Source organism: Mustela nivalis, assembly GCF_964662115.1.
Source record: "Mustela nivalis genome assembly, chromosome: 7".
Classification (NCBI taxonomy): domain Eukaryota; kingdom Metazoa; phylum Chordata; class Mammalia; order Carnivora; family Mustelidae; genus Mustela; species Mustela nivalis.
This window is the reverse complement of record NC_139026.1, coordinates 85,569,209-85,584,336: the sequence shown is the minus strand read 5'-3', so window position 1 is coordinate 85,584,336 and position 15,128 is coordinate 85,569,209. Positions and strand designations below refer to the sequence as shown.

General features: G+C 38.7%; 1 protein-coding gene across 1 annotated transcript in view; it reads left to right on the top strand.

The window, feature by feature from the left end:
• Positions 1-14,470, top strand: part of RPAP3 (RNA polymerase II associated protein 3) — a 41,419-nt gene extending 26,949 nt beyond the window's left edge. Inside the window, exons 13-17 of the mRNA XM_082738875.1 lie at positions 6,387-6,622; positions 9,287-9,473; positions 10,285-10,382; positions 11,000-11,100; positions 14,155-14,470. Coding sequence (XP_082595001.1) covers positions 6,387-6,622; positions 9,287-9,473; positions 10,285-10,382; positions 11,000-11,100; positions 14,155-14,240 — 708 coding nt within the window. The 3' untranslated portion in view covers positions 14,241-14,470. The remainder of the gene's footprint in view (positions 1-6,386; positions 6,623-9,286; positions 9,474-10,284; positions 10,383-10,999; positions 11,101-14,154) is intronic.
• The last annotated feature ends 658 nt before the right edge of the window (positions 14,471-15,128 follow it).

Here is a 15,128-nt window from a genome sequence, read left to right as displayed (position 1 = left end):
TATTTCTACATATTTTCTTTTTTAAAATTTTTTAAAGATATTTATTTATTTGACAGAGATCACAAGTAGGCAGAGAGAGGGGGGGAAAGCAGGCTCCCCACTGAGCAGAGAGCCCGATGTGGGGCTCAATCCCAGACTCCAAGATCATGACCTGAGCTGAAGGCAGAGGTTTTAACCCACTGAGCTACCCAGGCCCCCCTGTGATATTATTATAATAATAACCTTGCATCTTCTGGAGGGTTAGATCTAAAGTTAGCACTTAAGCTCAACAACAAAAGTAAGATGAACGTGCTTTTTAAGTCCACTCACACTGCTCAGATCATTTATCAGGTGGTGCGAGTGGGGTGGTGTGGGTGGTTCCCAGGGCCACTGAGGTGCAGGGGGTGGAGGTGGTTCAGAGCCCATGGATGGTGATGAAGGGGGGGGGCCCATGGAGTAGCACGTGCAGGATGGTCCTGGTAAAGGGGGGGTCCTCTGGTCACCATACTGACTTGCAGAGCAGAAGTGAAAGCTGTGTTGATATGACAGACAAAAGAGCCAATATCAACAACAGCTGAACCCCAGAAAAATAGGCGTCTGCACCTGCCATCTCTCCTACTGCCAGGTTCCCAGAGAGCAGCATCAGTGCCAGAAAACTCTGTCCCCCCACTGGGTGCTGCCTGCAGCTTGGGGGAAAAGAGGCCAGGAGGTTAAATTACTGTCACCACATGTCACTGCCCATGTCTGCCAGTGTGGAACAGCTGGGGTTCCATCCTAGAGGATTACCAGAAGTAATTTCAAACTAACAAGTCATGTACTCTAATCGGGCAGGCATCTGTGTCCAGGGTAACCCTGCGTCCCTCCTCTGTGGCTACAGGTGATGGTTTTTTGTGCACTGAGAACAGAGAGAATGAGTGAGATTAAAAAGCCCATTCCACACACGGAATCATAGCCACTCCTGTGGAAAAATTCTGCTTGCCAGTGCACAACCTTCTTCCTTTGCTTCCCTCCCTGACAAAAGGGGTCTTCTCTCTGGAAGTTCTGTCAGTGGCCTCAGGGACCTCTTGGAGGTGGGGACCTCTGGAGTCTTGGAGAGGAACTTAGAGGGTGTTTTCTGGGAGGAACTTATTACTTATAAACATTAACTAAGCTCAGCTCTGTTTATCTTATCAATTCATAGGTAGTTCTGATATAAGTACACTGTGAGACACATAGTAATTATGTTGTATGGAAAAAGGCAAAAATTGTAAATAATAATGAACACGAATGTGTTTGGATGTGTGCTATAGAATTCCCATGATGTATCATGAGAGGCAGGATCAGTTCTTTTTTTTTTTTTTAAAGATTTATTTATTTGACAGAGAGAAATCACAAGTAGACAGAGAGGCAGCCAGAGAGAGAGAGAGAGGGAAGCAAGCTCCCCGCTGAGCAGAGAGCCCGATGCGGGACCTGATCCCAGGACCCTGAGATCATGACCTGAGCCGAAGGCAGCGGCCCAACCACTGAGCCACACAGGCGCCCCTCAGGATCAGTTCTAACAGTGACTCAGGACACAGCAGAACCCGCTCGTAAGAACACAGCAGAAGGACTTTGTGTGGAACTGGCTCTGCAGTAGAACTGATTTTTCTCTCTTCATGATTTCACTGCTAGTGTACATTTTCTACTACAAATCTGTCACCTCCGATAATTCAGAATATTTTTACCCAGGGTACAACTGGAGGGACTCTGCATATAGCATATTTATCAACAGAGATGGAGCAGTGATGAGTTAGGAAGTTGACCTTCTCCTAAGACCATTCAAAATTGCACAAAGCACACAATGCAAAGTTGGAGGGATGGCATTTCACATTTTCCAGTTGAGAGGATTATTGTAGACATTATGAATAGGTTAGTTGCCTAAATGGAAACAGGAAAGGAGGAAACAACAATGATTCCACCTAGAGGTGTTCTGGAAGGAGTCAGCCAGGCCAAGAGGCTTCAGCGTGGGGTGTGGTGTCATCCTCTCCATGTTATTCCCAGAAATATACAGTCACAGCCCTAAGGGTCCTCAGCCTTTAAGTACTTTGGCTTCTGGAGGCACAGCCAAGATGACACAGTGAAAATAGAGAAGCCTATAGGCTCTTGGGTTGAGAGTTTGCACTTTGAAAATAAGTAACACAGCAGATATCTCGTACCACACATAAAACAGAGGTAAGGCCAGGGAGAGTGCTGTATAAAAAGGCTTCCCAAAAGAGGTACTGCTGAAAATGGCCACAGCATTTACCTTGCCCTTCTTTGTGTCCTTGGTAGATCAGAGCTGCTGTTTCTCAGGGGGAGCGGCACCAGCTTCTGGATCTCATGAAAGCTCTGGGAGGAAGGGAGGTTTATTTTGATATGCATAGACTGTGCAGAATTAAAACAAACCCTCCACTCATTTCTCCACCACCTTGAACTCTTCCCTACTCTCTGGTCCCTGATTGGCAGAGGATTTCCCACATGCTTAGGTGATCCCCAAGGATAAGGGGGAGCCCTGTACCCTGTACCCTGTACCTGTACACGACAGGGCCCTGCCTGGTTCAGGTATTTTCATAACTCATGAAATAATTGTGGACAGCTTGGGGCTCAGATCAGCTGGAAAGAAAGAGGTATGCTTCATGGCTCAGAGAACCCAGCATGGGATCTTGGTACAGTGCACATCCTCAGAAGTGGTGTATGTCTGCCTTTGTTTAAACAGCCTCATTTTTTCTCTGCTAGAGACCCCTGCTCTCCAGCTCAGTGGGCGGAAGTGACATAGCCATCATAGGGGTATCCTGAGAAACCTGAAGATGGGTACAGTGTCCTCAGCCAGGTTTACCCTTACATTGCAAGACCCTCAGTACCTTGGCTACATCTTTAAAAAAAAAAAAATTTACCTAAGGCAGAGCTCTAGTATAAGCAAATTGTCTTTAAAAATATATATATTGCACATTGTTTTTGGTATACCGTACTATTTTTCATTAAGTCCAACAAAGCCAGTTTTTTTTCCTCTGTAGTATTATAACAGAAAGAGTAGCTGGCATGAATTTAGCAATTTATTTTGTGCTGAATCTTTGGTTATTATCTGTAAGTTATATATATATATATATATATATATATATATATATATATATATATATATATATATAATGACTATGACAATTTCTAACATTTACCTAATACATGCAGAAGAGTCCACAAGACTAAGATTTTAAAAATAATTATAAAGTGAACACCCATGAAATCACCAACTAAGTCAGAAGTTGAAAGGTGTCAGCCTCCAGAATTCCCCTGTGTGCCCCCCTTCACTGGCCATGATCCTTTTGCTGCCTCCTGGAAGTAACTCTTCTGCATGGTGGATGCTTTGAGAGCCTTAATTTTATAAGGAAGTCAGAGCAGGTATTTTTATTTTCCTTTTACAAAGGAAGAAAATGAAGCAAAGAAAGTTTGTATTGTCAAGGTCATATTTCAGGTTAGTAACAGTGAATTTCAGTTAAATGCTTTTCAAGTGTTCTTTTTTTTTTTTCCCCCTTTTCTTTCTTTTTCTTTTTCTTTTTTTTTAATTAAGTAGGCTCCACACCCAGTGTAGGCATTCCACCTTGTGACCCTGTTATCTGGAGTCGTGTGCTCTGCTGAGAGCCAGCCAGGTGCACTCCCACCCCACTCCCAGTGTTCTTATTGTGACTTTGTTCTGAGACAATACTTGTTTCGGGACAGGCATAAATCTAGTTGCTTCTATACATTGTATTCATTTTCATACATTATGTTAATGTGCTGTTATTCTTTTCAATTAAGGTGATCAAATGTTTAATGAAAAGTTTTAAAAAAGTGTTTTAAACTTTTACATCTTTATAAGACATTTTCACAAAAAATTGATAAGGTTTAAAAAACCATTTGTCAGACTTTGTTGTCCATAATTATAAAAACAAAGGCGTGTGGTAGATCAAATGTCCCATGGCCAGTATATAAGGACTTTTATACATTTGTGGGGTTCTCTTCTCCCTCACTTTAAAAACCAGTTTATGTTAATAGTTTGAAAATGCAACATGCATTTAAGTCTTTTGTGGCAAGATCTTAAAACACCTCTGTGAAATGAAAGATCTGGGGTGGACTATTCTGTAAATGTTCCCAAACAAAATAAACCAGTATCTTAGCAGGAAGGGGAAAAATTGTGTTTATTTTTGTAGTTGGTCTTCATAATAAAAATGTGGGCATTATCTAAAAGATAGAAGATGCCATTTGGTATACTGTTTTCAAGAGTTGATTTGAGCCCCCTTGGGCAAGTTACCTAATCCCTGTGTGATCCTTACTTTTTCCCCTTGAGGCTAAATCACAAGTTAGTTTCGATCGAAGGAAATAATATCCATTAATGCTAAGGCAGTTTTAGGTGAAATGAATATTAATTTCCTTCTCAGTCACAAATTTATGAGAGAACCATACCACTGGGAAAAAGGTCAGGGAAGAGAGGAAGGTCCAGGAATTGGAGGAAGAGTCCTAGCATTACTTGAGTCAAATGAGAGCCTAGGCCAGGGAAGTCTGCGTTTCACGGTACTTTTGGCGAATCATCTCCAGAGAGCATCTAGGAGAGCAGTGATGTAGTTCTTCCCGGGACCCAGGGTAGGTGGTAGTAAATGAAGGGTCTCCTGATCTCATAGTCTGTGCTGAAATACTTTATTTTGTTTTATTTTCATTTTTCTATAGCAAAATTTCATCTTTCTACTTGGCCCTTCCCCTTCTCTTTCTCCCTTTCTCTTTATTTTTATTTTTCTCTTCCTTTTCTTGAAATGGCCATAGCATAGAGCTAAATAAAATGCATCTAAATCTTCGTTTTGAGAAAGTGTTAGTTGAACCTTTCGTATTTTCTTAAATCTTTCTGTAGTGATATCTTTTGTGTTTCACTCCTGTTAATCAGCATACTGTCATCCCCCCTATTGCTCCCAACCATCAGTAGCCCTCAGCACTAGTAGCTCCTAGTACCCACTCATAGGTCTACACTTCACAGAGACTACTGATTAAGGAATTTTAAAATTAGGATCATGTTTACACATCTGTTGTTAGTTTTGAAAGGATTTTGTTTTAAATGGGACTGTATTGGTTTAGTCCAGTGATTTATTACCTGTCAGAAATCATAGTCCCTTGTGCAGCACTGACACGTGCCCATTCTTGGTTAGTATCTTCAGAGAAAACTATTGCTGTTCAGAGTTCTCAGCAAGGCAGACTTCAGCTTAACATGATCGTACTTTAAATAGAACGGCTACTGGGATTCTGTTAACAGTTTTGCTAATCGCTTTTAAAATTTATGTTTGTTCATCCAGGAACACTCAGTTGTAACTGTTAGGTCTTCTTATCTTGGCTATGTTAATAGAATGTCTGGGTTTAATACTAAGTTTAATATGTGTGTCTACAGTTTTTATATTTAAAACTTACTGATTTAAAATTCACCCATACAGTTGAAATGAACACTTAGAATAAATTGAGGGTTTTTAAAATTAAAAATAACAGAGTATTATATGTAAACTTAAGAAGAAATTGAACATGTTTAACATTTGTAATGATTGAAATAAACAGTGAATCCTACTTATTTTGTTACATTAGAAACTAATTATGGTCAAGTCTTACCAACTTTGTGAACATATTTGGCAGATCTTTAATCCTGGGCTGGTTTTATCCAGCGGCTGCATGTTTAGAAAATCTACTTAGGTGCTTTTTATTTTTTACTTATTTATTTTTAAAATCTACTTAGATTTTAATGTTAGTCTGTTTCATACAGAGTGCTGGTTGTTGTCTGACCTTGTTCTGCTTGCCTTCACTTAGTTCACTGTAGATTTGGCCATACTTTTTCTTGGCTTTGTTGCCTCTCGAGTCAAGTCCAAACTCCTGGACATGGCACACAATTCCTTTATAAGCTGTCTTTAAACAGCCTTTCAGGCTTTGTTCCCCCCAACTCCTCCCCTTGCTCTAGCCCTTATGGACTTCTCATCTTTCCACTGACCATGCTGTGCCCTTCCACATTGCCATTCATGTGTACTTTTCTGTGATGACTCCCCTGGTGCCACTGTTTGTCTTCCTTCCCTGTGTTCTCTTAGCATGTGGTGCTTTCCCCTTTCACAGCATGCGTCCTATTGCCTTGGAATTATGTAGAAGTACAGCTCTTCTTTCTCCCATTCAGACTTACATACTTCTAGGTGCTGTGCATCTTTTTTTATTCTTTGTATTCTCAGAGTATGACCCCTGTCTGTCTTGCCATCAGAGTGAACTGACTTAACACTGTTAGTCTGTGAACTTAAAATCTAAGTACGTTCTCTAAATAGGGAGCCGATACTAGTTATAAGAACACTGCAGCCTTTTAATTGGTGACCCTGAAGTAGGAAACCTTTAATGTTGATTTAAAGAATTGATTTTAATCGTTGTAGAAACCACTCAAGAAAGTTCCTATTGAAGAGACCGGTAATTTGATCCAGACCATTGACGTGCCGGGTAGCAGTACTGCTGCTCCACAGAACAACCCTAGTCACCTGGCAGACAGAATAGCAAGTGCAGGCGCTGCGAGTAAAAAGAATTCAAGCCAAGATGACCTTTTGCCCACCAGTGATATTCCGAAAGCAAAAGTATTGAAAATAGAAGAAATCAGTGATACTTCGGTCCTGCCGTGAGTAGAAGAAATACTCTTTAAAAAAAAAATTATTTTGAGAGAGGGAGAGGAAGTGAGAGCGAGGGGGGAGAGAGGGAGTCTTATGTAGACTCTGCACAGAGGATAAGCCTCACGTGGAGCTTGGTCTCATGACCCTGAGATCATGACCTGAGCTGAAATGAGAGTTGGATGCTTAACTGACGGCACCACCCAGGCTTCCCAGAAGAAATACTCTTACTTGATACTCATCTAGAGTGGTAATAATGCGCTAGAAAATTGGTATTACTGATGAGACTTCTGGTGTGTGCTTACCACCATAGTGCTTTGAACTGCCCAACTTTACATTCTAGATTTTTATTTGTACTTAAATCGTAAGAGAGGTTTTGCTTAAGGTGTGATCACTATTCCTGTACCATAGTGGGAAATTCAGAGGTAAGAAAGTATCTTAACAAATTGATTCTCTGCATTTTTATTCTAGGACTTTAGTATTTGTATTTCACTTTGTAATTCAGCAAAAATGGTTTTAAAAGGAAGCTTCAGGGGCGCCTGGGTGGCTCAGTGGGTTAAAGCCTCTGCCTTCAGCTCAGGTCATGATCCCAGGGTCCTGGAATTGAGCCCCGGGCTCTCTGCTCAGTGGGGAGCCTGCTTCCCCCTCCCTCTCTCCCTGCCTCTCTGCCTACTGGTGATCTCTGTCTGTCAAAAAAATTTTTAAAAGGAAGCTTCATAAAAAATGTAGAAATTAGTCATCATTATTCTAGCCATTAATATCTAAGATTATTTGTGAGCTTTTTAAATTATGAGTGGAGGGGCGCCTGGGTGGCTCAGTGGGTTAAGCCGCTGCCTTCGGCTCGGGTCTTGATCTCGGGTCTTGATCTCAGGGTCCTGGGATCGAGTTCTGCGTCGGGCTCTCTGCTCAGCAGGGAGCCTGCTTCCTCCTCTCTCTCTGCCTGCCTCTCTGCCTAGTTGATCTCTCTCTGTCAAATAAATAAATAAAATCTTTAAAATAAATAAAAAAAGAAAGAAAGAAAGAAAGAAAGAAAGTGGAATTTAAAAAAATAGTCATGCATTTGCTTAATGGTGAGAATATAAAAGATCTAGATTAATTAGGTTTATTTGGGGATGTTGAAACTTTTTTTTTTTTTTAAGATTTTTAATTTATTTGACAGAAAGAGATACAGTAAGAGAGGGAATATAAGCAGGGGAAGTGAGAGAGGGAGAAGCAGGCTTCTCGCTAAGCGGGGAGCCTTGTTATGGGGCTCGATCCCAGGACCCTGGGACCATGACCTGAGCTGAAGGCAGACATTTAAAGACTGACCCACCCAGTCACTCCAGGGGATATTGAAACTTTATTCATACATTCTTGTATTGCCACTCAGCAATCCTATTAAAAGTTTTTATTTTTTAGGGGGGCGCCTGAGTGGCACAGTGGGTTAAGCCTCTGCCTTCGGCTCAGGTCATGATCCCAGGGTCCTGGGATCGAGCCCCGCATCGGGCTCTCTGCTCAACAGGAAGTCTGCTTCCCTTCCTCTCTCTCTCTGCCTGCCTCTCTGCCTGCTTGTGATCTCTGTGTGTCAAATAAATAAAATCTTTAAAAAAAAAAAGAAGTTTTTTGTTTTTTTTTTTAAGATTTTATTTATTTATTTGACAGAGAGAGATCACAAGTAGGCAGAGAGGCAGGCAGAGAGAGAGAGGAGGAAGCAGGCTCCCTGCTGAGCAGAGAGCCCGATGCGGGACTCGATCCCAGGACCCTGAAATCATGACCTGAGCCGAAGGCAGCAGCTTAACCCACTGAGCCACCCAGGCGCCCCAAGTTTTTTTTTTTTTAAATGTTGAATTTTAGTGGTTTTATTTAAAGTGACAGTGATTATTTAGTGATTTGGGGAAAACATTGAACAGACAGATTTTTTTTTTTTTAAGATTTTATTTATTTATTTGACAGAGATCACAAGTAAGCAGAGAGGCGGGCAGAAAGAGAGGGAGAGGCAGGCTCCCTGCTGAGCAGAGAGCCCGATGCGGGCTCGATCCCAGGATCCTAGGATCATGACCCAAGCCAAAGGCAGAGGTTTTAACCCACTGACTGAGCCACCCAGGCAGCCCCAGACAGATTTTTTTAAAAGGAGGAAGCATTTCTTGGTGTCTGGGACTATCTTTCCTGAAACTGTCATAATTTGGATTTTCTGAAAGGCACAGTTGCGAGTATATGTGATGTAGTGATGCAGTATATAGAAACGGTGTGCTTCAAAAAGTGGCCAGGCTAGATTAGCGCAACAGATGAGAATAGTCATTACATAGCTAGCATGTGAAAATTGGCAAAGGAAAGGGGGTGGGGGGATAACAGGGTGTTGGGTATTGAGGAGGGCATGTGCTGTGATGAGCACTGAGTATTATACTTAACTAATGAATCATTGAACACTGCATCAGGGACTAATTATGTACTACACAGTGGCTAACGGAACATAAATAAATAAATATTTTAAAAAATTGGCAAAAGCATTATCTGCCTTGCCAAAAATATAGGTGTATTTTTATTAGCTGGAAGAGTTCACTACGTGTGGAATATAAATAGTTACAATACTATATTAATAAAGTCAGGAATTGAAAATCTCCATTGACATTTCCTTGTATAAGCTGTAACTATTTGTGGTTCTTTTCTAATTGTTTGATGCCTCTGAAATATTTCAGGCCTTCAGTCAACTTGAAACAGGATGTATGTCAGTCTTTCAGTGAAAAGATTTCTGTAGAGATAGATAAGACACCTGCACAGTTTGTCACAACCGTTCTTCCTCCAGTTCCTGCAAACTCATTCCAGCTTGAATCTGATTTCAGACAACTAAAAAATTCTCCGGATATGTTGTATCGCTATTTGAAGGTAAGAAAGGAAGCTAGTAGTTGTAGTTTAAGTAGAAGGTCATAGGACTTATTTTGTCGCTAGTACTGTACAATAGTACTGTATCTGCTTTTTGTAGAATATGTTTGTAGAATCCTTCTTTGCCTGCGCGTATTACCTCAGCCAGACTGTTTTAAATGTTTGCGACTGGGAAACCTTTGGAAATAGGTTCTGTGTTAAGTTCTGTGGTTTAAAATAGCTTGATCTTATTTCAGAAATCCTAACTTAAATTTAATTCTTCATTCTTCAAGATGGGGAAAGAAGATAAAACACATTGAGTGCCTTCCATGTGCCCCAAGCACTGCTTGCAATATTTAGACAATCATTTTCTTAAGTGAGCTCTTATTTGCTCCAAGAAAAAGGATCATCAGATCTTAGGATGTTCACCAAATAATGGATTTTAGCATTGTCTTTACAAGTGTGGTTATAGTAATAATCCCTTACAGTTTTCTGGTATACAGTTGCTTCTAAATGCATTATCTGATGTAATTCTGTTTTTTAAACTAATCATTTTTATTGCTCCTTGAGAGCTGTCTTCCAAGTTTCCTGTCTTTGGGAACATCTCTCTGTTCATAGATTTTTCTTTGCCTCGAACAAAGTGATTTATCTAACATTTCCTCCGACTTTTGTTCTTCACTCATAGTTACATTGCGCTGTGACCCCATTATTACTCAGTCAGCACTAGTGCGTAAACAGTATTCTTCCCTATATTCACCTAAGCAGTTGTTATATACATAATTTGTGATATATAAATGTTACTGTGATATAATTTTCTCTTTATATTTTTTCCAAGCAAATTGAACCATCCATGTATCCTAAGTTGTTTCAGAAAAATCTGGATCCTGATGTATTCAACCAGATCATTAAAATTCTGCATGACTTTTATATTGAGTAAGTGGAATTTATTTTCATTATACCTACATATTGTAATGTTAGGCTATTTGTAGTGGTTTGGGAAAGTCATTCTCCTTGATGTCATATTACTTACTGCCTTCTGTATAGCAAAATTAGCTCTCTGGTAAATTTCACCATTGCAGAAGTTGTGAAGGGATGACAAGTGCAAGCAATAATATGGGAAATGTTTAGGTAGGAGGAAAATGGACTTTAAAACTTTTTTTTAAAGAAGGGGAGGTGTGGAAGTGATAAATGTGATAGCAAATTAATAAAGTCTGTGCTATGAGATGTTATGAGCACTAGGTGTTACATGCAACTGATGAATCACTGAACTCTACCCCTGAAACTGTTAATATACTATGTTAATTAACTGAATTTAAATAAAAAAATAAATTTTTAAAAAGTCTGTGCTAAGCCTCACATTTAAGAAAATTATAATTTCTTCAGTTACTTGATAAATCTCTTCATTTGGGCACTTAAAATGTAGACCACATCCAGGGAAAAAAGATAAATGGAGACCTTATTTATGTATAATTAGAAATACTGTGTTAGAAAAACAGAATTACATGAGCTACTTTTAATTAATCATTTGTTTTATATTTGGATTGTTTCAGGAAAGAAGAGCCATCACTCATCTTTGAAATCTTGCAAAAACTTTCTGAACTAAAAAGGTTTGATATGGCAGTGATGTTTATGTCAGAACCTGAGAAAAAAAGTAAGTCTATGAGGAAAGCTTTTCCAGATCTTTATTCTGACATGTTCCTTCATTTATTCAACAAATATATTGGACATTTGTTAAATACTTACTCTAAGATACATATAGTTAAATTTAAATTAATCACAAGTTAAATTGAATTACAGTTAAGTAGAATAAAATCTTTTAACCCCCAAAAAACAGCATTGTGAACTTTAAGTGTGATTATTAATTCCTTTTTACAGAAATAGAAACTGAGGCATAGAGAGGTAAGGCACCTGACCAAGGTCATCTAGGTAGGAAGCTGGACCTAGGATTGATTGATTTTTATTCATTGATTTTTATTTTATTTTTTTTTCAGACCCAGGATTTAAAGTTAGGCAGTCTGACTTTATGTCTGGACTCTTCTACTTGAAAACTCAGTAAAGCGTAATGGTTGAGAGCTTGCTTTGGTGGGACTCGTTAAGGGTTCCTACCACAGATGCATGTCACCGGGCGTGGGTGCAAGGGAGGTCCAGTCCCTTCTGTGAGAGCCAGTTTCTTTGTGTTTGTTTGTTGGAACCTGAATCCTCAAAGACGTGCGGGAGTCAATTAGATGAAAGGGCTGGGGAAGCGTGTTAGACCCAGAGAATGATGTATGTGGAAGTTCTGAGGCAGGAAAGAGCAAATTGTCTTCACAAAATTAAAAGAAGTACAATGCAGACTGTAGAGTCGGGGGACAGTTGGCAGGTGATGAACCTGTAGAATTCTATTCCTTATTTATTTTTACATCTGTGTTCTTCCCATGAAGTGTCAGTTTAGGGAAACCTTAAGTAAAATCAGACTGTGCAGGAACTTCAGTTAGGTAAGAGTTTTGGGCTTTCCTCAAGTTTTCAGAAAAAGAAAAATTATTAGAATGCAGCAGTATCAGGTTTTTAGTTTTAAAAATAACAGAAACTCTATGTACCATTTTTTAAAATTTTATTTTTTATTTATTTTCAGCATAACAGTATTCATTATTTTTGCACCATACCCAGTGCTCCATGCAATCCGTGCCCTCTATAATACCCACCACCTGTACCCCGAACTCCCACTCCCCACCCCTTCAAAACCCTCAGATTGTTTTTCAGAGTTCTTAGTCTCTCATGGTTCACCTCCCCTTCCCATTTCCCCCAACTCCCTTCTCCTCTCTAACTCCCCATGTCTTCCATGCTATTTGTTATGCTCCACAAATAAGTGAAACCATATGATAATTGACTCTCTCTGCTTGACTTATTCACTCAGCATAATCTCTTCCAGTCCCGTCCATGTTGCTACAAAAGTTGGGTATTCATCCTTTCTGATGGAGGCATAATACTCCATAGTGTATATGGACCACATCTTCTTATCCATTCGTCCGTTGAAGGGCATCTTAGTTCTTTCCACAGTTTTTTTTTCATATATCTTCTGGATTAAATATACCTTGGGCTCCTTTTCTTGTTTCTTTATGTTTCTAGCAGCAACACTGAATGAGTCTGAATCACTAAGAAAAATACTCTTTGTATTGTACTTAAAGAAGTGGACATATCATTTTACGTATGATTTTTAAATAGGGTTTAAGCTAAAAGATTTCTTTTTTTTTTTTTTTTAAGATTTTATTTATTTTATTTGACCGATAGAGATCACAAGTAGGCAGAGAGGCAGGCAGAGAGAGAGGGAGGAGGAAGCAGGCTCCTTGCTGAGCAGAGAGCCCGATGCAGGGCTCGATCCCAGGACCCTGGGATGACCTGAGCCGAAGGCAGAGGCTTTAACCTGCTGAGCCACCCAGGCACCCCCATTTCTTTTATCTTTACTCAAAAACAGCCCCTAAAGTTCCCTGAAAAATACTAACTTCTCTTACTACTGACTGTTATAACCTCTTCCACTACTTTTTTTGATTACTCTGCTCCACCATACTAACTTTATATTTTTTGGTATACCAGGCTGGTAAACGTATTTTGGCCTTGGACTCTTCGCAGTTGGCCATTTCCGCAGCCCAGAATATCTCCCCCTTGCCAGCTTCTTCACTTCATTCATTTTCCACCAGAGTTACTACTTCAGAGACCCCTTTCCTCAGCAGACCTACTCAAAGTAACTGCCTGTCTCCCTTTATCATCCTCTGGCTTCTTACCCTCCTTTATTTTTCTTCATAATATGTAACTAGCTGAAAATATTTCATGTATTTGTTTATGATGTCTCTTTCCTAATAGAGTGAAAGCTCCACGACAGCAGGAACTGTGTATACCTTGTTCTCTAGGCCTTGGGGCATAGAACAGTGCTTAGAGCGTAGCAGCCTGTCTGTATAAATGCATTGAGGAAGTGAATTTCTTGATACTGTAATGTGATAAGTAGAAGTGTACTCAAAGAATGTGAGTTGGTTCTTTACACTGGCCTACCAATAGTACTGTCTTGGTTGAGTCACCATTGTCAGCTAAGCTAAACACGGGGAGCTCCTGGAAAGGTTCCTAGAGTGTACCTAATAAGCATTTGATCAGTATTAGCTGGTGTTACCTTTTTTTTTTATCAGTAAGAACCAGTAGCCAGTGTTAATGTTGCATTATACAGAGTTTTCCAAAGTGTTGAGTGTGGACCATTCAGTGGTATAAAAGATGATTTTATATGATTTATAGGCAAGTTTTGTTTTAATTTTTAATAGTTACATATTTTATTGCATATTATAAAAAGGTATGGCCAACATTTTTTAGATGTTACTGCTAAGTTTCAATTTACAGTAGTGGATACAAAATTTTCTTTTAAAATAGTTTCACTTTGAAAAAGTTAATTGAAATATTAAGTAAATAAATTGTGCTCGTTACAGGGGGCAAAATGTTTAAAGTAGGACAGAATGAGTTAAGTTTAATATTTTTTACAAAATATTCTGGTAAGAAACATTATTAGATTCCTGTATAACTTTCTCAGATTAGCTTTTTAAATATCTGGATTAGAATTTACAAATATAATGGTTATTGCTTTAAAATATGAGAAGTTTTATTTGATAAATCAGATTACTCTCTGTAATTTTGTCTCACTTAGTTTTTAAAAAATGGAGATTAAAATGATTTTTTTTTCTTTTTTCAGTTGCACATGTATTGTTCAATCACATAGACAAATCAGGATTGAAGGATAAGTCTGTTGAAGAACTCAAGAAAAGATATGGTGGTTGATTTTCATTTTTACTGAAATTACTGTCTTTGACTTTCATATGTAAATTTTTTTATTGAAAATAAAGTATTTTGCTTTTTAAGAAAATGAAATCATACAAGAACAGATTATCTTTAGACATAAGTTAATTGACTATATAGTGAATTGTGACTTAAGGAATGAGAATGTATTCAGGTGAGCTATTTATAAGACATTTTCCAAAAATAAAAATATAATGATGTACACTTGTAAAGATTGGTATTTTATGTCATTTGAAATTCTAAGTCTAGATGCATTCTTCAGTGCCCCATAATTTTAGCATTACATTTTCATAAGTTTTTGTATAGCCACGTGCTAAGGTTGCTTCATTAGCATACAAATAAAGTTATGGTTGTATAGAGGGTGTTAAGTAGATAAATAGATTGTTTCTTTATAGTTTTAATATTGTGCCAGTTCACTAACAAAAATACTTATTTACAGGATGTGTATTTTTAGTATTTACAGTGAAAGGAGACTCTAACTAGATTCTTTAAGTAGGTTACTTGAAGAGTTACAACATCCTTAAATTTTCATGCTGCAGTTTTTTTCCCTCATGATATCCACATTATATACCATCTAAAGGCAGATGATAAGCTAAAGCAAAGTGTAAAAATTTAAAAAACTAGGAATGTCTAAAGTAGTAATTAGCATGTATCTTGTGTATATGTGTTGTGTATGAGTGTGGTATCTGTATGTTTTGAAAGCAGGGCTGGTATTCTTCATGGTTTTGCATAGTACCTGGCACAGTCCTTTGCACATAGTTAGAATGCTCAGCTGATGTTTATACAGCTTAGTTGAATTTTAACCATAGGGACCAACTTTAGCAAATGTCTAAAATAGCACCCTAGCAAAATGTGGGTGTGCTGTAAACA